General features: G+C 46.8%; 1 protein-coding gene across 1 annotated transcript in view; it reads right to left on the bottom strand.

The window, feature by feature from the left end:
- The window catches only part of RERE (arginine-glutamic acid dipeptide repeats), a 252,717-nt gene that overhangs the window by 67,296 nt on the left and 161,829 nt on the right, over nucleotides 1–23,592 (bottom strand). The window contains 4 exon segments of the mRNA XM_070759248.1: nucleotides 11,990–12,088; nucleotides 21,388–21,487; nucleotides 22,182–22,228; nucleotides 22,230–22,307. Of these exon segments, the coding sequence (XP_070615349.1) occupies nucleotides 11,990–12,088; nucleotides 21,388–21,487; nucleotides 22,182–22,228; nucleotides 22,230–22,307 (324 nt within the window).

The following is a 23,592-nucleotide window of genomic DNA, read 5'->3' on the forward strand; positions in this document are numbered from 1 at the left end:
CACAGGCTTGCCGGCAAAGCCTAGTCTTCATGGCCTTACGGAAGCCCAGAAGGGTGGGGGCAGTACAGACATCAGGGGTGGAGGAGTTGATTCCATAGCGCTGGGGCAGCCACAGAGAAGGCCCTCCCTTGCGGCTCCGCCAACCTGCATTGCTTAGTCAACGGGACCTGAAGGAGGCAGACTCTGCGAGCTCTTATTGGTCTCTGGGAGGTATGCGGCAAGAGATGGTCCCGTAAATAGTTTGACCATGAGCCACATAGGGCTTTATAGGTAATAAACACCTTGAAATCTTATACAGTGGTACCTCTACCTAAGAGCGCCTCTACTTACGAACTTTTCTAGATAAGAACCGGTTGTTGAAGATTTTTTTGCCTCTTCTCAAGAACCATTTTCCACTTACAAACCTCAACCTCTAAAACTGTAACCGGAAAAGGTGGGGAGAAGCCTCTGTGGGGCCTCTCTAGGAATCTCCTGGGAGGAAATAGGGCCGGAAAAGGTGGGGGAGAAGCCTCCGTGGGGCCTCTCTAGGAATCTCCTGGGAGGAAACAGGGCCGGCAAAGGCGGGGAGAAACCTCCGTGGGGCCTCTCTAGCAATCTCCTGGGAGGAAACAGGGCCAGAAAAGGCGGGGGAAAGCCTCAGTGGAGCCTCTCTAGGAATCTCCTGGGAGGAAACAGAGCCTCCACTCCCCCTGTGGTTTCCCCAATCGCACACATTATTTGCTTTTACATTGATTCCTATGGGAAAAATTGCTTCTTCTTACAAAGTTTTCTACTTAAGAACCTGGTCACGGAACGAATTAAGTTCATAAGTAGAGGCATTACTGTCTTCTGGTGCATTTTATCATATGAAAAATACGGTATATATCTCTTTTTCTTCAGCCTCCTGCCATCTGGGCTGTGGGTTTAAGTTTCATGTTTTGAAGTAGCACGTTCTTCGGTGTTTGCCGTACACAGAAGGAACACGATGTGCTTTCCCTGCGCGCCCAGCCAGCTAAAACAAACTTGCGCTCCGTTGCTAAGAAACTACAAAGGATTCTGGGATTGGTCTTCTTTTTCTTGGCGGACAAAGTCAATTGCTCGGGGAAAGAGAACAAGCAGCGGCTTATTACCGCACGCTTCCCCATTTTTTTCAACTGAGACTAAGAAATCCACGGTTGAAGGCCACGATCTCAGTTCAATAGAAGTAATAAAATAAAAATAAAAAGAGAGAAATTGCAGCCTTCGAAAGTCAGAGGCGATGCGGGACTCCAACAGACAAACGTTGCACAATGTTGATTAATCTGAGATCTATCTTGGCTAAAGGAAAAAGGACCTCTACTTTCTTTCTCTCTCTGTGTCCAAATGCACAAGCGACTAAGGCAGTGCTTCTCAATTACAGTGGTACCTCTACTTACGAACTTAATTTGTTCCGTGACCAGGTTCTTAAGTAGAACAGTTTGTAAGGAGAAATTTTTCCCATAGGAATCAATGTAAAAGCAAATAATGTGTGCGATTGGGGAAACCACAGGGAGGGTGAAGGCCCTGTTTCCTCCCAGGAGATTCCTAGAGAGGCCCCACGTAGGCTTTTCCCCACCTTTTCCGGCCCTGTTTCCTCCCAGGAGATTCCTAGAGAGGCCCCACGGAGGCTTCTCTCCTCCTTTTCCTGCCCTGTTTCTTCCCAGGAGATTCCTAGAGAGGCCCCACGGAGGCTTCTCTCCTCCTTTTCCTGCCCTGTTTCTTCCCAGGAGATTCCTAGAGAGGCCCCACGGAGGCTTCTCTCCTCCTTTTCCGGCCCTGTTTCCTCCCAGGAGATTCCTAGAGAAGCCCACAGAGGCTTCTCTTCTCCTTTTCCGGCCCTGTTTCCTCTCAGGAGATTCCTAGAGAAGCCCATGGAGGCTTCACAGCGAATGGTGTGGAAGTAGGCTTCAGGGTGCTGTTCGAAGCTTTCGCCCAGCTGCAGAGGATGCTCCTCCTCATCCAGCAGCAGGTTCGCCACGCTGTTCATGGCTACCGCGGAGCCCACCGAGAACAACCAGAACCCACGCAGCCGCCCCGCCTGGCCGCCTCTTCCTCCAAGCTCGAAGCAGCATGTGCCAGAAATAAGTTCATTTCTGAAGGTAATATCACAATGCAAGTAAATGGTTTGTAGCCATGGGAGAGGCTGATGTAAGCCATAACCAGCATGTAATCATGGGTTTGCTAATTGTGCTGCAACCTGATAGGCTGTAAACTATATAATAGGCGGAACACCCTTGAATAGGTGTGGTTTGTTATAGTATAGAGTGGTTTGTAGTTAGTGGTTAGTGCATAGTGGTTGCATTGGTGGATTTAATAAGAGTTATATAATAGTATTGTATGATAGAGAAGCAGTTTGATAAAAGAGAAGTAAAATCAATTATTTATTTATTTATTTATTTATTGATTGATTGATTGATTGATTGATTGATTGGATTTGTATGCCGCCCCTCTCCGGAGACTCGGGGCGGCTAACAGCAATAATAAGACAGCATATATAATAATCCAATACTAAAAACAATTAAAAATCCATCTTGTCTGGGTTGAGTTTGAGTATTTTTTACGAGAAAGCCTAATGCTGTGTTGCATTGAAGACTTCAATTAGGTATAGTGGTTAACTGTGGCTATTTGGTGGGTTAACTTCCGTGTGCACAAAACTCTCTCCGCCCAACCGCATGCAACTGGAAAAACACTCCCTGTCTGGGGGAATCGGTTGAGAGGGACCACGCCTGCTCCCTCAGGCTTCCGATATGCCCGTTGTGCTGTTTTTCACACTCCGGGGCTACAGATAGCTTTCCCGAAGCCTCCAGAGTGCAAAAAAACCCAGCACAACAGGCAAACCGGAAGTTCATTTTTCCAATTTCTGGCTTGCCCATTTGGCCATTTTTTCCACCGTCTCAGGTTCAGTGAGGCCTGCGCGGGGATGGGGTAGAATTATGCGCATGCACTTGGGCAGCTCAGAGGTGTGTGTGTGTGTGTTTTGGGGGGGAGGGAATGAGTGTGCGCGTGTGAGCCTGTGCTAGCCTGCGCACACACCCCTTTTTTGGCATGTGAACCAACAAAGGTTTGCCATCACTTCCTTAGGTGTTCCTCCCTAACTCCTCCTCTGCTCATCCGTCGCGCCATGTTTTAAATCTCCTGTGATGATGTTGTTGCAAAATGAGAAATAACCTTCCATCCGTGGCTCTGTTGGTACATCTATTAAGGGGTGGGCTACTGCCCGGACCTGGTGTTTGTGTGTCAGGAATTAAAAAGCCCACGGTCATATCATAATGCAGAAAGTAGGCCTCAGTTAAGAATGCTGAGTCATTCTGAGGCAGTTGAGTGTGCAGCAACCTAACAATTATGTGAAAAGTATTTAACTAGGCAAGAGCTCCCTGCTTTTTCTCTCTGTCTATTTGCTGTTAGCTGTGTGCTGTTGCTGTTCGTGACAAGTGTGCTCTGAAGAAGCTGTATTGCTATATAACTTGGTTCCTGTGAGGTATTGAACTAAGATAGTTGTAGCAAGGTACTAGTAAGATACTAGTTTATTGTATGTATAGTATAGACAGTGGTAGTAGTGATAGTATAAAGAAGTAAATATATTTTTCCTCAACTTCCTACTGCTGTTGTTTCATTGAAGACTTCAACTCCATTTCTACTGGTCTGTAGCTGGCCGGTTGGGTTGGTGGGCTGGCTGGACTGGTTTGATGCTTGGGCACAAGCTAGCTAATTTCTGCAAATGCAGCTCTGGTAAGTATGGGCCCAGGGTCAGATAGAGTAGGCCAGGATTAGGTTCAAAGTAAACCAAGATTAAGCCCAGAGTAACTAAGTTAAAGCCCATACCAGGCTGTCCCAGACTGTTGCTGTGTTTCTGTGTAGGAGAAGAAGCAAGAAGAGCAGGATTGGTGGAAGCCAGGATTGGTGGGCTGGCTGGACTGGTTTGCTGCTTGGCCACAAATTGGCTAGTTTCTACAAATGCAGCTCTGATGGGGGGGGGGGGACGCAGTGGGGTAGTGAAAATGGAGCTCCACCTCAGAGTACCCAATTTGCACTGAAAGATGTTGAAAGAAAATGAGGTGCGTCCTGCATACAAATCTTTGGAGAGGAGCAGCATACAAATCTAATTAATAATAATAATAATAATAATAATAATAATAATAATAATAATAATAATAATAATTATTATTATTATTATTATTATTATTATTATTAGACCCGCCCACAGTGTGGCAGTAAAAATTTTGGTAGCCTCTCACTGCATCTATCCCTGTATCTAGCCGCTTCGAGTCCTCGGAAAGGGGCGACATACAGGGGTGGCATAAACCTGGTTTTGGGGGGAAAAGCGAGCGACAGAATCCAGCTAGCCACTCACAAGTTACGCCTTGTCAAAGCGATGCTCCTTCGCCGCATTACAAATGTTCACAAGCACACTGGGTGTGTGGGGGAAATTAATGTCTCAGATCTGCCCCCCGCCCCCCACGGAAACGGACTGATTTGTATTTAGATTGACAAACACGACCCCGAAACAGAGCCAGGTGCTGGGGAAGGTGCGTTTAAAATTTATGAACTAGTAAACGGCGCCAATAAGGCCAATTAAGTTTTTATCGTCATTGTCAAGGATCCGACGGCTTTCACAGCAGATTTATTACAACGGTAACCCAGCTTTGTTTCTTTCTAGCTGGGGAGCAACCTGTCACCCCTGAAAGGTGCACTCAATATTAAAAAGGGGGGGGGGGGCTTCCTTCCAGATTGAAAGTTGCCAGGTTTCTTTAGGCTTTGGGTCGGGAATAGGCCAATTGAACCCAATATTTCTGTGGAATGGGTTTTGCCAAGCAACACAACAAAGGGAGTTTGTGCTTTCTTGTAACCTTTGTTACAGTGAATGCTAACATCTTGTCATGGCGGCATTGTCATTGATTTGGTATGCATGTTTGTTTGATTGGACAGTCGGTTGGGTTTTATAATGCGGTTGTACTGTTTTTTTAGTATTTAATATTTGACTTTTTAATAATTGTATCGTATTACCGTATTTCTCCATTGCATCTGGAAGGAGAGTCCAATATGGGTTATTCTCAATCCTATTGGTCAAGACTGAGTTTAGAATTAACATAATATTAGGCACCGCCCCTTGCCTGCCCCCAGTGAGCTCAGTTTTTAAAACTCAGTCATTGTAACGAGACGTATGAGTTGATTGTATAAAGAAATGTTTTTCATTAAATTGTTTTTAACTTGTTCTAACTGTTTTTTCTTCTTGTTTTTCCTGTTGTTGCAGGTGCTGCAGAAGATGGACGGGGTTTCTACCCTCCGTGGGCAGATTCCCCCATCAGTTTTCCCCAGGAGACCTCTTCCCTCACTGAGGGTACCGTCCCACAAGGGGAGCAGCCCGGTGTCACTGGCCTCCGTGGCCAAACTCGGCTGGGAGCCAAAGGTGGGGGGGTCCGCCCCCCCCACTGGGAGGCTCGGGGACACGGAGTCCCCCGAAGTCAATATTCCTTCCCTCACGGCTAAAAGGAAAGGCTGGGACGCCTCAGAAGTGCGTTAGCCGGAGGCAAGACTCCGAAGGGAAGAAGCATTTGGCAAGCAAGCGCCGAGCGGCAGGCTTCAAATGACACCGCCGCCCATATGTTTGGCGGCCAGGCGCGCGCGCGCGCGCGCGCAATTAAACTGCCGGTAAGGAAGCGGCCTGAGCCGTTTTATGAGCCAGAAGCTGTTTGGCGGTCATAAGGGAAATGCGGAGGCATGATTCCCCGGTACTTTTAAGCAGGCAGTGGGGACTGTAGGGCGAGCAGCCCTCTCGCTCCTCTTTGTTTCTAAGCGGTAATCCGCGCCCGCCATTTTGGCGGCTGGCGGGAAACCCGTCCTCCCTCCCCCCGCCTATAATTTCCTCAGCGACCTTGTCTGGGCGCGAAGAGCGGTTGGAAAGGCTGGGACGCGCATGCGCCCTTCATAGTAGGCACGGGAGGCCATTTTGAGGAGTTTTGTTTGTCGGTAAAAGCAGCAGTAATAAAGAGCTCCGTGCTCGTATTTGCCTTCGGTTACCGCTTTGTTCTGCTTCACCGTGAGTACTATGGATACCTGTGGAAATGCAGAGCCAGCCCCTGCCTTGGGGTCTGTAGTTTTGGTCCCGGTGCCCAAACCCAAAGATAAAGGGAAGGTGAAGGTGAAAACATCCCAATCATCTTCCTCAGCTATCAAGGAGGCCGAGAGGCGAATTCAGGCCCTTGAGCAAAGGTTGGAGGCAGCCCTCAATAGTGCTCCATTGGCCAAATCTGGACCACCACTGGGCCTTGATATGGCTGCTGGCCCACACACCCCAAGGGAGAGAGTGGATAGAGACTGGTCCCCTGATCATCCAGCTGTCACTCAGCTTCAGGCTCCAAGAAGTAGGCCGGGATCAGCGAGCCAGGAGAGACCAGTGTGGGGTTTTTCCCCTCAGGCAAAAGCGGTTCCAGCAGCTACCTTCACTCCTACAGCTGCCGGGCTCAGGGATCACCCTGATACGTGGCAGGATATGCCACCGGCCTTTCAGGAGTTACTTACCAATGTCTATACAAAAGGCATAGCAGTTGGAGCACAACAAGGGCCTCAACAGCCAAGACAAGCCACAACCCGGGATCTCTGGTCTGCACCGCCCCTTTCAGGTTTGGGATCTGTGATGGAGGAGCCAGTATTAATGGAGGACAGTGACAAAGACTATGATATGTCAGAGGATGAGACACCTCCAGAACAACCACAGGTAGCGGGACTGTTTAAACAGTCCTCGTTCAGGACTCTTTTATATAAAGCTAAACAAACAATGGAGTTAAAGGACCCGGCTCAACCATCACAGGCCATACCATCCAGATCCGCTACTCTGTTGAAAGAGACCAAGCCTGAAACAGACCATGTTCCGGCATCTGAAATCTTTGTCCAAAGTATTAAAAGGCCCTGGCAGTACCCGGCAGCAGCCCAGGGACCATCAGTGATAGAGAGGAAATTCTACACGTTTGACGACGAAGTAGAGGCTCTTCTCCAATTCCCTCCAATAGACTCACCGGTGGTGACACTGGTTTCCAATGCTCTGGTTCCGGCCGAGATGGGGGACAACTTGAAGCCGGAGGACAAGAAGGCTGAGGTGCTTCTCAGAAAGACCCATATGATGGCCGGATGGGGGTTTCGCGCAGCAGCAGCTGCCTCCTTTTTTAATAGGGCCTCCATCGTCTGGATCGAGGATATGATGTCCCGCTTAGGACCGGAGGAAGGTCGCATGCGCCAAGATCTTAGTAAGTTGTTGGCTGCGGCAGAATTTTCAGCTGATGCCACCTTACATGCTGCCAAGTTCACGGGTAGAGGGATGTCCGCCACCCTCGCATCACGCCGACTGCTATGGCTGCGCAGCTGGCAGGCTGACACAAAATCAAAATGGCGCCTGGCATCATCACCTTTTCAAGGGTCTCAGCTCTTTGGAGACATCTTAGAAAAAGTCCTCATAGAGGACAAGGACAAACGGAAGATTCTTCCAAGGTCCAAGAGGGGACAAGATCGCCGCCAGACTCCGTACAACCGTCGCCAGTCCTTTCGGTGGGACAATTCACGGTCAAACCAACCGTTTAGGTCCTTCTCTCAGGGCAATTTCACCCAGAATACCTACAGGAATGACCGAGCTTCCTTTCAGGACAGGACCAGAGGATATCAACCATCTAGACGCCCATTTCGGGGTTCCAACCAGCGGGGTTTCAAACGCCCCAAATGACTTTGCCTTGACACAGCCAGTAGGAGGGAAATTACATCTCTTCAGCACCTCCTGGCGTGCCACCTCCTCAGACAAACGGGCCCTATCGACAGTGACACAAGGACTACGGTTGGAATTCATTCAGCCCCCGCCCAACCGATTCCTACACTGTCCAACGCCAAAAAACCCTACCAGACGGAAGGAACTACTTCAGGAGGTAGGTCACCTCCTTCAGATTCAAGCCATAGAGCCTGTGCCAAAACACGCAGAGGGCAGGGGATTTTACTCTATGGTGTTCATAGTCCCCAAGGCATCCGGGGGCTGTCGTTTAATTCTGAATCTGAAACTACTAAATCAATTCATTCTTTACCGCAGATTCAGGATGCACACCTTGCATACTATTCTAGCGGCAGTACGCCCTCAGGACTTTCTCACTTCCTTAGACCTGAAGGAAGCTTATTTACATGTGCCGATATTTCCACCACATCGCAGGTATCTAAGATTTTGTGTGGAAGGGAAGCATTATCAATACCGGGCCATGCCATTCGGCCTATCATCGGCCCCTCGTACCTTCACAAAATTGCTCGATGTGCTCACAGCTCATCTCCGTACACGGTCCGTCCGCCTGATGGCATACTTGGACGATATCATCGTGTTGTCCAAGTCCCAGGCAGGAGCGCACCGAGACCTACACCTTACGATGACATTCTTGGAAGAACACGGCTTTACCATCAACGTTCCCAAGAGCCAACTGATCCCTGCTACAAGACTTCTACATCTGGGATCAGTGATAGACACCACGACATGCATGGTGTCGCTGTCACCAGACAGACTAAACAATATCTTGGCCTTGATAGCTTCCATCCAGAGACAACCAAAGGTATCCCTAGCTCTTTTGTCCAGAGTACTTGGAACCATGGTCTCCTGTATAGGGATTGTGCCATGGGCCAGGCACCACATTCGTCCATTGCAAGGATTTCTGCTGCCGGCCCAGAAGTCGAAGCTCAGCCAGTCAAGCCGGCTGATCAGGCTACCACAAAGCGTCAAGACCTCCTTGGCCTGGTGGACTTCACCAGCACTGTTCCAGGGTTGTTCCTTCCAGGCTCCCGATCAACTAGTCATGACTACAGATGCAAGTTTGTCGGGTTGGGGAGCACACATCGGTCCCCAGGTGGCTCAGGGACTCTGGACCAAGGAGGACCTCAGCCCCGTGAATATCAACCTCCTGGAGCTGAGAGCTGTGTTTTTGGCGCTCCAACATTTCGTGACCTTGGTTCAGGGAAAACACGTCTTAGTCCTAACGGACAATGTGGCAACAAAAGCTTACCTCAACCATCAGGGAGGCACGAGGTCACCTCGCCTCATGAGGGAGACCATGGCCCTCTTCAATTGGGCAGAGTACAACCTGGCTTCTCTATCTGCGGAGCACATTGCAGGCGTCAACAACGTCCAGGCCGATTGGCTCAGCCGCACCACCTTGGATCCCACAGAGTGGAGGCTGGACCCGCAATTGTTCCACAAGATAACACTACGATTCGGAACACCGCTGGTGGACTTGTTCGCCACTCACAGCAATACACAGCTCCCCAGGTTCTATTCACGGTTCCACTCTCCTATGGCAGAGAAGACCGACGCCTTACGGTCGAGCTGGCCGCGCGGTCTGTTGTACGCCTTCCCTCCGACAAATCTGGTACAGAGAGTGATAGACAAGATTATAGTGGAGGGAGCGGAGGTGCTACTTATTGCCCCACATTGGCCACGCCGCCCGTGGTTCTCGGACTTGGTAGCGTTGTCGATCTCCCCACCTTGGAGGATACCGGACAAAATAATCTCCCTCAGTCAAGGGTCAGTCCTTCACCCAGACCCTCAATGGCTCCAATTAGCCGTTTGGCATTTGAAAGGAACAAACTGAGGGAGCATTGTTTACCGGACAGTATCATTGCCACAATGCAGGCCGCCCGCCGACCATCCACGTCCAGAATTTACCAGGCCACATGGTCAGCCTTTTGTAAGTTCTGCGAAGGGAAAGACATACAACTGGGACAAGCCCAAATACTGACTGTCCTAGAATTTTTACAATCAGGCCTTGAAAAGGGACTGTCTCCAAACACCCTTAGGAGACAAGTGGCTGCATTGGCAACCGTCATTCGGCTACCAGAATTCCGCTCCTTGGCAATTCACCCTTGGATACGGGATTTTCTTAAAGGAGCTTCTAACAGTCATCCCCCACCTCTTCATAGGTTTCCATCGTGGGACTTATCCCTGGTGTTGAAGGCCCTCACTGGGCCTCCCTTTGAGCCTCTGAGAACTGTTCAACTTAACTTCCTTTCCATCAAGACGGCCTTTTTAGTGGCGATTACTTCGGCCAGACGTGTATCGGACTTGGCTGCATTATCCATCAGACCAGACCTTTGTATATTTTATCCGGACAGGGTAGTTCTACGTTTAGACCCATCATTCCTTCCTAAGGTTAACTCGCTTTTCCACAGGAAGCAAGAACTAATTTTGCCGGACTTTTGCTCGCACGGGAGTCACCCTACAGAACTTAGGTGGCACAAACTAGATGTTAGGCGAGCGGTTAAGATCTACGTTAGAAGGACCGAGGCCTTTAGAAGGTCCGAGTCGTTGTTTGTTTCATTTGCAGAACCAAAGAAGGGTCTGGGCGTCTCTCCCAGTTCAATCAGCCGATGGATCCGGGACTGCATAGGGGAGGCGTATAAGGCTAGAGCTCAGAATCCACCTCAAGGGGTCACGGCGCACTCTACTCGTAGTGCAGCCACGTCAGCGGCTTGGAGGACTCAGGCCTCGATCGAGGACATCTGTCGGGCTGCGACGTGGAAGACTCCCTCTACTTTCACTAAACATTATAGACTGGATGCCTATGCTTCAGCTGAGGCATCCTTTGGGAGAAGGGTATTACAGAGAGTGTGTTCCTCTCCAGCTGCCCTGACCTAACAATCTCCCTCCCATTTAATTGGAACTTGGGTATATCCCATATTGGACTCTCCTTCCAGATGCAATGGAGAAGAACCGTTGTACCTACCTGAACGGTCTTCTCAGTGCACTGGAAGGAGAGTCCAAACCCACCCAGCATTGGATTGTTTCAGGGAAGCTGGGCTCGGTTATTTGTTATTGTTATATATATATATATAGATATTTGGTTCAATAAAATTGTGTTGGATTATATTACCTTCGTTTTAAAACTGAGCTCACTGGGGGCAGGCAAGGGGCGGTGCCTAATATTATGTTAATTCTAAACTCAGTCTCGACCAATAGGATTGAGAATAACCCATATTGGACTCTCCTTCCAGTGCACTGAGAAGACCGTTCAGGTAGGTACAACGGTTCTTTTCGGTGTATAAGATGCACCTTTTTCCTCCCTAAAAGAGGCTAATAATTAAGGTGTGTCTTATACTCTGAATGTAGCTTCCCCCCCTCCCCAGCTCTAACTAGCTGCTAATGATCTTCCCAGCTCTGACCTTGCAGGCTCTTTCATTGTTTCTCTCTGCAAACAATGTTTTCCCAGCCCTAAGTCTTTGCAGGGTTTTTTCCATGCTCTACTTGCTCAGACTGTTTATTTTCAGGTGGTAATGATGTTCCCAGCTCCTATTGGCTTGCAAGCTCTTTCATTGTTACTCTCTCAGAATAAAATTTTTTTTAAGCCCTTAATCAGGGGATAAAATAATGTGCTGAAGCTGACCAGACTAAGGACGCTAGCCAGATGAATACCTGGTAAACAGATTATTTACCCTATTTTCTTCCCCCAAAACTAAGGTGCGTGTTATATTCCGGTGTGTCTTATACTCTGAAAATATGGTATTTATTGATGTAAGCTGCCCTGAGTCCCATAGGATTGGGCGGCACAGAAGTCAAATAAATCAAATTAAATTGAATTACAGCAGGCGTACGACTCTTAATACACTTCCTCTTAAAGCCATCCGGCTTCTGACGTTGCCCTTCGTCTCCGAGAGGTGGGCAGGAATTATTTTCTCTTCCTGGCCCCCCCTCGTCTCATTCTCCCTGGCCTTGGTACCCCCGTTCCGTCAATTCGCCTCATTCTTTGGACCTTCAAGTGGGTGAAAGTTAAGCTCAGAGCTCCAAATATTTCATGGCTACTGAATTCCAGGCAACACAGCCGAGGCACAAAAAAGCTATTTCTAGTTGTGGGGTTTTTGGGGGTGGGGAGGAGAGGGATCTGCTGGCCACTCGGTGGGCAACTAGGGGTGACTGGTGGCTCCCCTCCAGTGGCTTCTTTCCTAAACATAGCAGAGTAAACTCGGGCATCAAAACAAGCCTTCTTACCACTTCGTCTTCCGTCCAACATTTTTCGATCAGTTTGGGGACGGGCTTCCTCACCAGGCGCTGGAGGGCTTTCCCAGCATCATAGTTGCTCTCGTGTAGCTGCAAAGTAGAAAGAAAGAAAAAGATGTTCAGTAGAAATGGCAGACACTGAACCTTTTTCTGAAATGGAACCGGAAGCTTAGAAACACAGAAGATTGACGGCAGAAAAAGACCCCCTGGTCCATCTAGTCTGCCCTTATACTATTTCCTGTATTTTATCTTGGGATGGATGGATGTTTATCCCAGACATGTTTAAATTCGGTGACTCTGGATTTACCAACCACGTCTGCTGGAACTTTGTTCCAAGCATCTACTACTCTTTCAGTCAAATAATATTTTCTCACGTTGCTTCTGATCTTTCCCCCAAGTAACCTTAGATTGGGCCCCCTTGTTCTTGGGTTCACTTTCCTATTAAAAACACTTCCCTCCTGAATCTTATTTGAGCCGAGGTGACACAGTGGGCAGAGTGTTGTACTGCAGGCCACTGAAGCTGACTGCTAGATCTCTAGGTCAGCAGTTCAAATCTCATCACCGGCTCAAGGTTGAATCAGCCTTCCATCCTTCAGAGGTAGGAAAAACGAGGACCTGGATTGTGGGGGCAATAGGCCTGATCTGTTAAAAAGTTCTATCTATCTATCTATCTATCTATCTATCTATCTATCTATCTATCTATCTATCTATCTATCTATCTATCATCTATCTATCTATCTATCTATCTATCTATCTATCATCTATCTATCTATCTATGTATCTATCATCTATCTATCTATTTATTGCTGACATGTTGTAAGCCGCCCTGTGTCTAAAGAGAAGGGCGGCATAAAAATCAAATAAATGAATAAATAAATAAAATAAACAAACAAACAAATAAATAAAAGGGGGGAAAGGGAACAATTAATGTAAATACTGTACTGAATAGATTCTCATGTACCTTTTCTTTTTTCTTTTGTTATCTGTCTATATTGCATAACATTGTGATATATGAGTTGTTTTTAAATGTTTTAGAAATAAAAAAACTTTTTAAAAATTAAGAATTTTTTTTTAAAAAAAAGATGTGACGATTAGGCGCATGGACCGAAGGAACATTAAAAGACAAGGAGGCCTTTCACCTGCTTTTCATCCTTCTCCTTTCCCCGGTTTAAGAAATGGGGAGGCGCAAGAGAATACAAAAATCAATACAGTGGTACCTCTACTTAAGAACTTTTCTAGATAAGAACTGAGTGTTCAAAATTTTTTTTGCCTCTTCTTAAGAACCATTTTCTACTTACAAACCCGAGCCCGGAAAAATTTCCCAGGAAATTTGAGAGTGGCATGAAGGCCTGGTCAGATTCCTACCATCCCCCCTTTAATCCCGGCTATCTCAGGGTTTTCTGGGCTGCCAGAGGAGCCTTTCGGTGGCGCTTAAGGAGGCTTTGGCAGTCCAGAGCGAACAAAGCATTTTCCTTTCTCTGGACACTTGGAGAGGGAATAAAAGAAAAGAAATGCTCCCTTCGCTCTGGGCAGCGACTGCCCTCCTCCTCCTCTTCTTCCTCCTCCTCCTCCCACCCAAATTCTGAGCTTTTATTTCTTTCCTAATGGGTTTGAACACATTATTTGCTTTTACATTGATTCCTATGGGAAAAATTACTTCCACTTACAAACTTTTCTGCTTAAGAACCTGGTCACAGAATGAATTAAGTTCTTAAGTAGAGGTACCACTGTACAGTATTTTGAAATGGTCGGGGCTGTTACGATGGGCATGTTTTACTTTCCCGAAGGGCTCAAACGAAAGCAACGAAAGCATCCAAGGCCTGCTTTAATCTCCCGGTGGCTGGAGGCAGGCAGGCAGGGCAGGTTTACAACATTTTAAATGCTAATGCTTTTTTGCTTTCTCTATTCGCCCTCATTTATCTCACAAGAGGCATTGCCACCACCACCACCCCTGGCACATGCTTTATTAGCATCGCCAGGCAAGGTGAACTGAGTGTGTGTTTGTGCGAGCGGGTATGCGTGCATTGGTGACCGTCTGGCCTTCCGCGCTCCGCTGTCAGCCCCCCCGCCACCTCCGTTCGGTAATGAATCTGTGAATTATGCCCTGCCACTCCTGACATCGGCAGCTCGTCAAAATATTGTCCTCGGCTTGTAATTCGTGGCTTAATTTAAGGTCCCCCCTGTTTTCTCGGCGACCTTTCTGATACGCGGCTGCGTATGGGGGGGGCACCAGTGTGGCGAAGGCACCTCCCATTACGACTATTAGCAACCTGGCTTGAAAGCATCGGGGCCACGTGGTGGGGAGAAATTGGAAAAAATGGGGAGTCCATTAAGAACCTTGGAAGGCTGGTTGGCGAGGGAGGGAGGGAAAGTTTGGGTAGATTTGCAGATGGGCTCCCTGCAAAGAATCACTGAGGTGGGGTGGGGGCTTAAGGCAGGGGAGGCTGTTGAGTTTCTCGTCCCCCTCCCCTTTAAGTTTATGCTTAGGGGGTCAACTCGCAATGGAGGTCTTGGCCATGCTTATCACGGAATCATAAGAGTTGCAAGGGATCTTGGAGGTCACCTAGTCTAACCCTCTGCTTGAATGGACACTTGGCATCAAAAACGTCATTTAAAAAAAGCACAACCAAGAATGTTCTTTCTGTGCCAACTCAGGAAGCTCAAACTGCCCAAGCAGCTGCTGATCCAGTTCTATGGAGGAATCATTGAGTTTATTTATTTATTTATTAGATTTGTATGCCGCCCCTCTCCATAGACTCGTCATAGAGTCTGTCATCTGCACCTCTAGAACTGTCAGGTTTGGTTCTGCAACCCAACAAGACTGACACAGACTTCAGAGGAGAATCAGTACTGAAGAAAAATACAAATTACTGCCAACCTGCCTTTCACTGAGGAGTTGTATACTGTACCAGTCAAAAAGAGGTTGGTGAAAATATTTACTGACCCCTCGCATCCTGGACATAAATTGTTTCAACTCCTACCCTCAAAATGACGCTATCGAGCACTGCACACCAAGACAACTAGACACAAGAACAGTTTTTCCCCGAATACCATCACTCTGCTATAAACAAATAATTCCCTCAACACTGTCAGACTTTTTACTAAATCTGCACTACTGTTACCATTGGTCTTCTCATCGTTCCCATCACCCATCTCTTCCCACTTATGATGTATGACTGTAACTTGTTGCTTGTATCCTTACGATTTGTAATAATATTGTTTCCTGATTGCTTATTTGTACCCTATGATATTCCTTAAGTGTTGAACCTCATGATTCTTGGCAAATGTCTCTTTTCTTTTATGTACACTGAGAGCATCTGCACCAAAGACAAATTCCTTGTGTGTCCAATCACTCTTGGCCCAATAAAGAATTCTATTCTATTCTATTGAGCAGAAGACTACTGTATACCCATTTTGGAAAGATTTTGGTCCAGGGGTGGTCCCCACAACATCTAAAGACAAGCTGTTCCACTGTTTAATTGCTCTCCCTACTAGGAAATCCCAGTTCCTGCAACCGTTCTTGATATGTTTTAGCCTCCAGCCCTATAATCATCTTTGCCGCTCTTCTCTGCACTCTTTCTAGAGCTGCGACATCCTTTTTGATGGACACAGCATCCGAAAGGTGGTCTTACTAAGGTTTTGCAAAAAGCTTATTAAAAATCCACACAAGCTTGATCTGATCCCTCTATTAATGCAGCCTAGGGTTGCATTGGTCTTTTGGGCTGCAGCTAAACATAGCTGGCTCATATTTTAAGGCAGTGTTTCCCAACCTTGGCAACTTGAAGATATTTGGACTTCAACTCCCAGAATTCCCCAGCCAGCATTCGCTGGCTGGGGAATTCTAGGAGTTGAAGTCCAAATATCTTCAAGTTGCCAAGGTTGGGAAACACTGTTTTAAGGGATGGCCCAGAGATTGTCCTCTAGCGGTTACTGACATTAAGCCGAGTTTCACCTAGCCTGTAGCTGGCAATTTTAAGATGCCTAGACTTCCACTCCCCAAATTCCCCAGCCAGCAGGGCGGAATTCTAGGATTCGAAGTCCACGTGTCTGAAAAGTTGCGAAGGTTGGAAACACGGCATCCTTTGCGACAGGGGTGGGATTGAAAAATTTCAGCCACCGGTTCTCCGCCCCTGTTGCTGGATAGGCGTGGCCATGGGTGGGTGTGGCCATGGGTGGGCGGGGACAGGGGGCATGGCCTACTAGGCCTCCTCCACTACGGCAGGTGGGACCTTTTCACCAGTGAAGGGCTTCCCATCACCGGCGCTACTGGTCTGGTGTGCGTGCATGCTGGCACGAGGTTTGGCTTCTGCACATGCACAAGAAGTGAAATCTCATGCGAGGTCCTCACGCGTGAGAGATATCGCTGATTTTTGGCGATTTCTTTGCTTTCGCACGTGCAAAGAAACCCCTCCAAAATCGTCAACGTTTCATCACCTTCAACCATCTTGATTAGAAAGTGCAAGGGGTTTTTTTCTATCGCTCTCTGTTTTCCCACCTTCAATCATCTTCATTTCATTAGACAGGGAACGTTTTCCCCTATCATTTATGTTGTTTTGGGGATGGTTTCTTTTCAAATAAGGCTTCAATTTCACCTGGTCAACTTGACAAAGAATGACCCCGCTTCCAACTACCAGTCAGTGAACCAAATGTAAAATTAAAATACGGTTCGCCCGAACCAGTACAAACCCAACCCCTGGCTTGGCAAAATGCACATCCAAATATATTGCTCAAAAAAAATAAAGGGAACCCTCAAAGAACCCATCCTAGATCTGAATGAATGAAATATTCTCATGGAATACTTTGTTCTGTACAAAGGTGAATGTGCACAATAGCATGAGAAATTGATTGTCAATCAGTGTTGCTTCGTAAGTGGACAGTTTGATTTCACAGAAGTTTGATTTACTTGGAGTTATATTGTGTTGTTTAAGTGTTCTCTTTATTTTTTTGAGCAGTGTATTTTTTTTTACTTCCTTTAGTTTTCCTGGGACTGACAATCAGTTAGGAAAGGCTATAAAATACAGTGGTACCTCTACCTACAAATGCCTCTACTTACGAACTTTTCTAGGTAAGAACTGGGTGTTCAATATTTTTTGCCTCTTCTTAAGAACCATTTTCCACTTACAAACCCCGAGCCTCCGGAATAGGCAGGGAGAAGCCTCCGTGGGGCCTCTCTAGGAATCTCCTGGGAGGAAATAGGGCCGGAAAAGGTGGGGGAGAAGCCTCCGTGAGGCCTCTCTAGGAATCTCTTGGGAGGAAACAGGGATGGAAAAGGCATGGAGAAGCCTCCATGGAGCCTCTCTAGGAATCTCCTGGGAGGAAACAGGGCCTCCCCCCTCCCTGTGGTTTTCCCAATCGCAGGCATTATTTGCTTTTACATTAATTCCTATGGGAAAAATTGCTTGGTCACAGAACAAATTAAGTTCATAAGTAGAGGTACCACTGTACCAAGCTTTGGATGGACTTGAGCTCAATCCTCCAACAGGTTGCATCTCGGTTATAACAAAAATAGGTTTCCCCCACTCCCTCCCTCCCTTTAAGTTTGAGCCAGGCACTCAACTTCACCCTTGGGTGTGAGTTTCAAACGTGACCATCGAGGACATCAGAAGCCAGAATGCAAGTGCTTGCTCTGCGGTAAAATTATAGGCGCTGCTATCAAATGCCAGCTTAGCACCTGTGAATTTTAATTAAGGAACGGATTTACAAGGCTGCAAGATATTAAAGGTATTAAAAATAAGAGTTGCAAAGGAAAGAAAGAAAGAAAGAAAGAAAGAAAGAAGGAAGAGAAATCTCCCAGCAAGGATTTATCAGCAATTGGCATTTTTTATATATGCTATTAAAGCCAAGCCAGGGCCTGGATTTTCTAGCCTTTGATAATCTTGGAGGGGAAACTCTTAAGTTTCTTCAAATATCCGCAGATGTATTAATGGAAAAGGGAGGGAGGTGGAAAAGATAGAGAGTAATTTTTAACATGAGATTTGTTCTATCAATGGTTGGATAATAGAGGCAGAAGTTAGGAGTTGGAAGATTAATAGCATGTATAAGTAAACAAGATTATTACTACTACTATTACTATGTATAAAGTAAACTGGCCTAGATAATACTTTGTTTACCAAGCAACAATGTATACTGAAGAAAAGTGTACAAATAAATAAACAAATAAACAAATTAATAAATTAAAATAAAATATAAAAGGGGGGAAGGAAGGAAGGAAAAGGAGGGAAGAGGAAGGAAGGAAGGATAAAGAGGGAGGAGGGAGGAAAAATAAATGGAGGTGAAGAGAGGGGAGGAAGGAAGGAAGATAGGAATAGAGGGAAGGGGAAAGAAGGAAGGAAAAAGAGGGGAAGGGAGAGGGAGGGGGAGGAAGGAAAGAAGGAAGGAAAAAGAGGAAGGAGGAAGGAAGGAAAGAAGAATAAATGGGGGAAGGGAAGGGAGGAAGGAAAAAGAGGAAGGAGTAAGAATAAATAAGGGGAGGGAGGGAGGGAGGATAAATGGAGAGAATAATAAATGGAGGGGAAGGGAGAGAGGGGGAGGACGGAGAAGGAGGGCAGGAAGGAAACGTTTCAGCAACTAATAAAAATTGCTCCACAGAAAGGGGGGGGCGGGGGGGGGGCGGGGAGAGGAAAGGTTGCCTTGTTCCCTCCTTGCCTTTTTGGGTGTAATTAACAATAAATCATGCGGAGAGGGTTACAGCACCTGGTTATTACATAAATAAAACACTGGGAAAGAACTTTGTCAGGGATGATTTATGTGAAGGGCCGCTCTGAAGTTTATTGTGTTTCCATAATAAGGAATCATAGAGCATATCCTCCCCCCCCCCCATTATCATTTCTAAACATCGACAGGCAACCAGACACGCCCCCCCCCCACCCACACGCCCCCCACCCATGCAGGGGAAACTAGACTCGGATGGATCTGTTGAAAAAGAGTCCAAGCTTTACAGACCAATTTGGGCTCCCAGCAAAACAAGAACAGGTAACCAACCACATCTTCCTGGTTAGATTGTCATATTCCAGAGGCCATTTCAGACTAAATATTTCTGAAAAGGAAAGAGAGAAAGGAAGAGAAGAGAAGATGAAGAAGGAAAGGAAAGGAAGGTAGAAGAAAGAAGGGAAGGGAGAAAGGAAAGGAGATGAAATGAAAGGAATATAGAAGAAGGAAAGGAAGGGAGAAAGAAAAGGAAGATACAAGAAGGAAGGGAAGGGAGAAAGGGAAGGAAAGGAAGATAGAAGAAGGAAGGGAAAGGAGAAAGGAGAAAGGGAAGGAAAGGAAGATAGAAGAAGGAAGGGAGAAAGGAAAGGAAGATAGAAGAAGGGAAAGTAGAAAGGAAAGGAAGAAAGGAAAATGGAAGAAGGAAGGAAAGGGAGAAAGGAAAGGAAAGGAATATAGAAGAAGGAAAGGAAGGGAGAAAGAAAAGAAAGATACAAGAAGGAAGGGAAGGGAGAAAGGGAAGGAAAGGAAGATAGAAGAAGGAAAGGAAGGGAGAAAGGGAAGGAAAGGAAGATAGAAGAAGGAAGGGAGAAAGGAAAGGAAGATAGAAGAAGGGAAAGTAGAAAGGAAAGGAAGAAAGGAAAATGGAAGAAGGAAGAAGGAAGGAAAGGGAGAAAGGAAAGGAAGATAGAAGAAGGAAGGGAATGGAGAAAGGGAAGGAAGATGGAAGAAGGAAAGGGAGAAAGGGAAGGAAAGGAAGATAGAAGAAGGAAGGGAAGGGAGAAAGGAAAGGAGATGAAATGAAAGGAAGATAGAAGAAGGAAAGGAAGGGAGAAAGGGAAGGAAAGGAAGATAGAAGAAGGAAGGGAAGGGAGAAAGGAAAGGAGATGAAATGAAAGGAAGATAGAAGAAGGAAAGGAAGGGAGAAAGGGAAGGAAAGTAAGATAGAAGAAGGAAGGGAAGGGAGAAGAAGGAAGGGAAGGGAGAAAGGAAAGGAGATGAAATGAAAGGAAGATAGAAGAAGGAAAGGAAGGGAGAAAGGGAAGGAAAGGAAGATAGAAGAAGGAAGGGAGAAAGGAAAGGAAGATAGAAGAAGGGAAAGTAGAAAGGAAAGGAAGGAAGGAAAATGGAAGAAGGAAGGAAAGGGAGAAAGGAAAGGAAAGGAAGATAGAAGAAGGAAGGGAATGGAGAAAGGAAAGGAAGATGGAAGAAGGAAAGGGAGAAAGGGAAGGAAAGGAAGATAGAAGAAGGAAGGGAAGGGAGAAAGGAAAGGAGATGAAATGAAAGGAAGATAGAAGAAGGAAAGGAAGGGAGAAAGGGAAGGAAAGGAAGATAGAAGAAGGAAGGGAAGGGAGAAAGGAAAGGAGATGAAATGAAAGGAAGATAGAAGAAGGAAAGGAAGGGAGAAAGGGAAGGAAAGTAAGATAGAAGAAGGAAGGGAAGGGAGAAGAAGGAAGGGAAGGGAGAAAGGAAAGGAGATGAAATGAAAGGAAGATAGAAGAAGGAAAGGAAGGGAGAAAGGGAAGGAAAGGAAGATAGAAGAAGGAAGGGAGAAAGGAAAGGAAGATAGAAGAAGGGAAAGTAGAAAGGAAAGGAAGAAAGGAAAATGGAAGAAGGAAGGAAAGGGAGAAAGGAAAGGAAGATAGAAGAAGGAAGGGAATGGAGAAAGGGAAGGAAGATGGAAGAAGGAAAGGGAGAAAGGGAAGGAAAGGAAGATAGAAGAAGGAAGGGAAGGGAGAAGAGAAAGGAAAGGAAAAGAAAGGAAAGGAAACACCTCAGCTCCTATCCAAGAGAACAGATAAATCTACAGTACTAGTAGCTGGATGCCTGTGCTTCGCTAGGAAACTATGGGATCAGGCTTGATAAATTGACAATCAAAGCTTGAACATTAATGAGATCAGGCTTCATACATTGACACTTAAAGCTTGAAAATGTATGCAGAATGTATAATTCCTTAGCATCAGAGCATGTTAATACAAGGCAACTGGCAGCTGGAACAAGAAGCAATGGGTGGAAACTAATCAAGGACAGAAGCAATTTAGAACTAAAAAGGAATTTCCTGACAGTTCGAACAATTGATCCGTGGAACAACTTGCCTCCAGGAATTGTGAATGCCCCAACACTGGAAGTTTTTAAGCAGATGTTGGATAACCATCTGTCTGAAGTGGTGTAGGGTTTCCTGTCTAAGCAAGGGGTTGGACTAGAAGACCTCCAAGGTCCCTTCCAACTCTGAAAGCTTTTTTTTGGATTAATGGAAAAGATTATTTTTCTCAGCCCCCCCTAAGCAAAAGAACCAGATTCCTGAGGCAAAAAATGATAATCCAGAATGCGCTCAAGTCTCTGAGTCGGCTGATTAAAACGCTGCAAAGAAGAACCGGGGATCGGGGCAGTGGGGGCAGAGGAACTCGGTTAGAATGGCTAAACTGTTCATTTCAGGAAGGGGCACCAAGTTGGCTTCTTACTGTGTTGAGCGCGTTGAGAGTTGTGTCGTCCCGGGAAGCCGCCACGCAACCATCTTCCGTTGAACCACCATCACACATCCCTGCGAAAGCCGCCATGCTCCTTCGAGTCCAAACAGAAAATATAATAATAATTTTAGCAGGTTGCGTCCAAGGTGAAGCAAGCAGAGCCAAAATAGTATTTATGGATAATTTAAATAGACTGTAAACTGCTTAGAGAGCGCTGTAAGGCACACTCTGAAGCACTATAACAATAAAGGATACTGTTCATTTTCCTTCCTTCCTTCCTTCCTTCCTTCCTTCCTCCCCCCTCCCCCTGGTGGTTAGAATGTAGCATTGCAAGCTGACTCTGCCCCCTGCCAGCAGTTCGATACTGACTGACTGGCTCAGGGTCGATTCAGCCTTCCCTCCTTCCGAGGTGGGTCAAATGACGCCCCAGATTGTTGGGGGCAAATAGGCTGGGTTTGTAAACCGCTTAGAGGAGGCTGTAAAAGCAATGCTACTGGTAGGAGGGCGCCCATTTCTGAAAAGAATCAGGGCAATAAACAATCCTCGTGGAGACACCCCAGCGCAGCCCATCTGTCTTCCCAAAAATGAACCCCGCCTTTCCAAGCTACCTCCCTAATCTGAAGAAAGCCTGGCTGCTTTCAAGGGGCGTCCGTGCGTGGATGCACCAAACAGGGCACCGTCTACTTTCCCAGAGGCCACTTTGGAAGGGGTGTCAGGCCGGTTGGGATTTTTGTACACCCCCCCCCCCCGAGGTCCTCAGTAGGCCACTTTGCGACCATGACGATTACCTCGCCGCCCGCAGGTACATGAGGAGGTCGCAATCGTTCACCCCCGGGCATCCAGACCAGCTCTTCGTGACGCGTCACCGCATCGCCATCTCCGGAAGGGAAAGGTTGCAGCTCGGGGAGCTTGGCCTGGAAAGAAGAGATGAATCAGAGAAACGTCTCCCGAAGCAGGAGCGGGAGAGAAGGAGTAAGAAGGTAGGAGGCAGTGATGGGCTTTTTTACTACCACTGTGGGCGTGGTTTATTTTGTGGGTGTGGCCTATCTATCTATCGGTCCATCCATCCATCCACCCACCCACCCATCCATCCACCTTATCTATCTTATCCATCCGACTCGGGGCGACTTACAACATTTCAATAAAAATACAATATATAAAACACTTCTAAATCCAATCAACAAAAATAATTAATTTAAAATATTTTTAAAAGCTAAACATTTAAAAGTCAAACAATTCAAAAACCCAACAGCATCCTACACAATCACTGGCCAGAGGCTGGGGTCTAGTGACCCCCAAGCCTGATGGCAACAATACATTTTCAAATTATTACGGAAGGCGAGGAGGGTGGGGGCAATGTGAATCTTCGGGGGGAGCTGATTCCAGAGGGCCGGGGCCCCCACAGAGAAGGATCTTCCCCTAGGCCCCGCTAATTGACATTGTCTAGTTGACGGGACCTGGAGAAGGCCGACTCTGTGGGACCTGACCGGTCGCTGGGATTCATGGGGCTGAAGGCAATCCCGTAGGTAATCTGGTCCTATGCTATGTAGGGCTTTATAGGCTTGATGGTCATGTGACTGGGTAAGTGTTGTGGTTAGCTCTGGCCCAGCTCCTGCCCCAAGGACTGTGGCTGTGGGGGAGACATCCACATGCTGCAGGCCTGTTTTGCCCCCGGTGGAATCTGCTGATGAAGGCTCCTCTGACCAAGAAGACATGAGTGACAGGGAGGAGGAGAGTGGGGCAGACAGCTCAGAAGGAGATCAATTATCTAGCTCCTCCTTGGATTCAGAACAAGAGTTAATGATACAGCCACGCATGCGGAGAGCGATGCATAGGCAGCAACAACTGAGAGATTATTATCAAAGAAAATGAGGCCACCTGTGGTTGGGTGGGGCTGTGGTAATTAGTGAGGCTGCTATAAAGAGCAGCCTGTGGGTTTGGCCATTGTGGAGGATTATCTGATCATTGTGTTTCGTGCCTGCTTTACTGACTTTGACCTTTTGTGTGCTGATTTTCCCCTGCTTTGAAACTAAACCAGAGCAAAGTGTGTTTCACTTTGTGAAAGAAGAAGGACTGTGAATTGCCTTACAGCTGCAAGATAAGTATCACAGAACTGATAAGGGACTTGTACAAATTACCAGTTTGTTTGGAGACGAGTGCTCTTTGCTATACCAAAAGAGGGCTTGGTTTAAGTGAATT

Source organism: Erythrolamprus reginae, chromosome 8, assembly GCF_031021105.1.
Source record: "Erythrolamprus reginae isolate rEryReg1 chromosome 8, rEryReg1.hap1, whole genome shotgun sequence".
Classification (NCBI taxonomy): domain Eukaryota; kingdom Metazoa; phylum Chordata; class Lepidosauria; order Squamata; family Dipsadidae; genus Erythrolamprus; species Erythrolamprus reginae.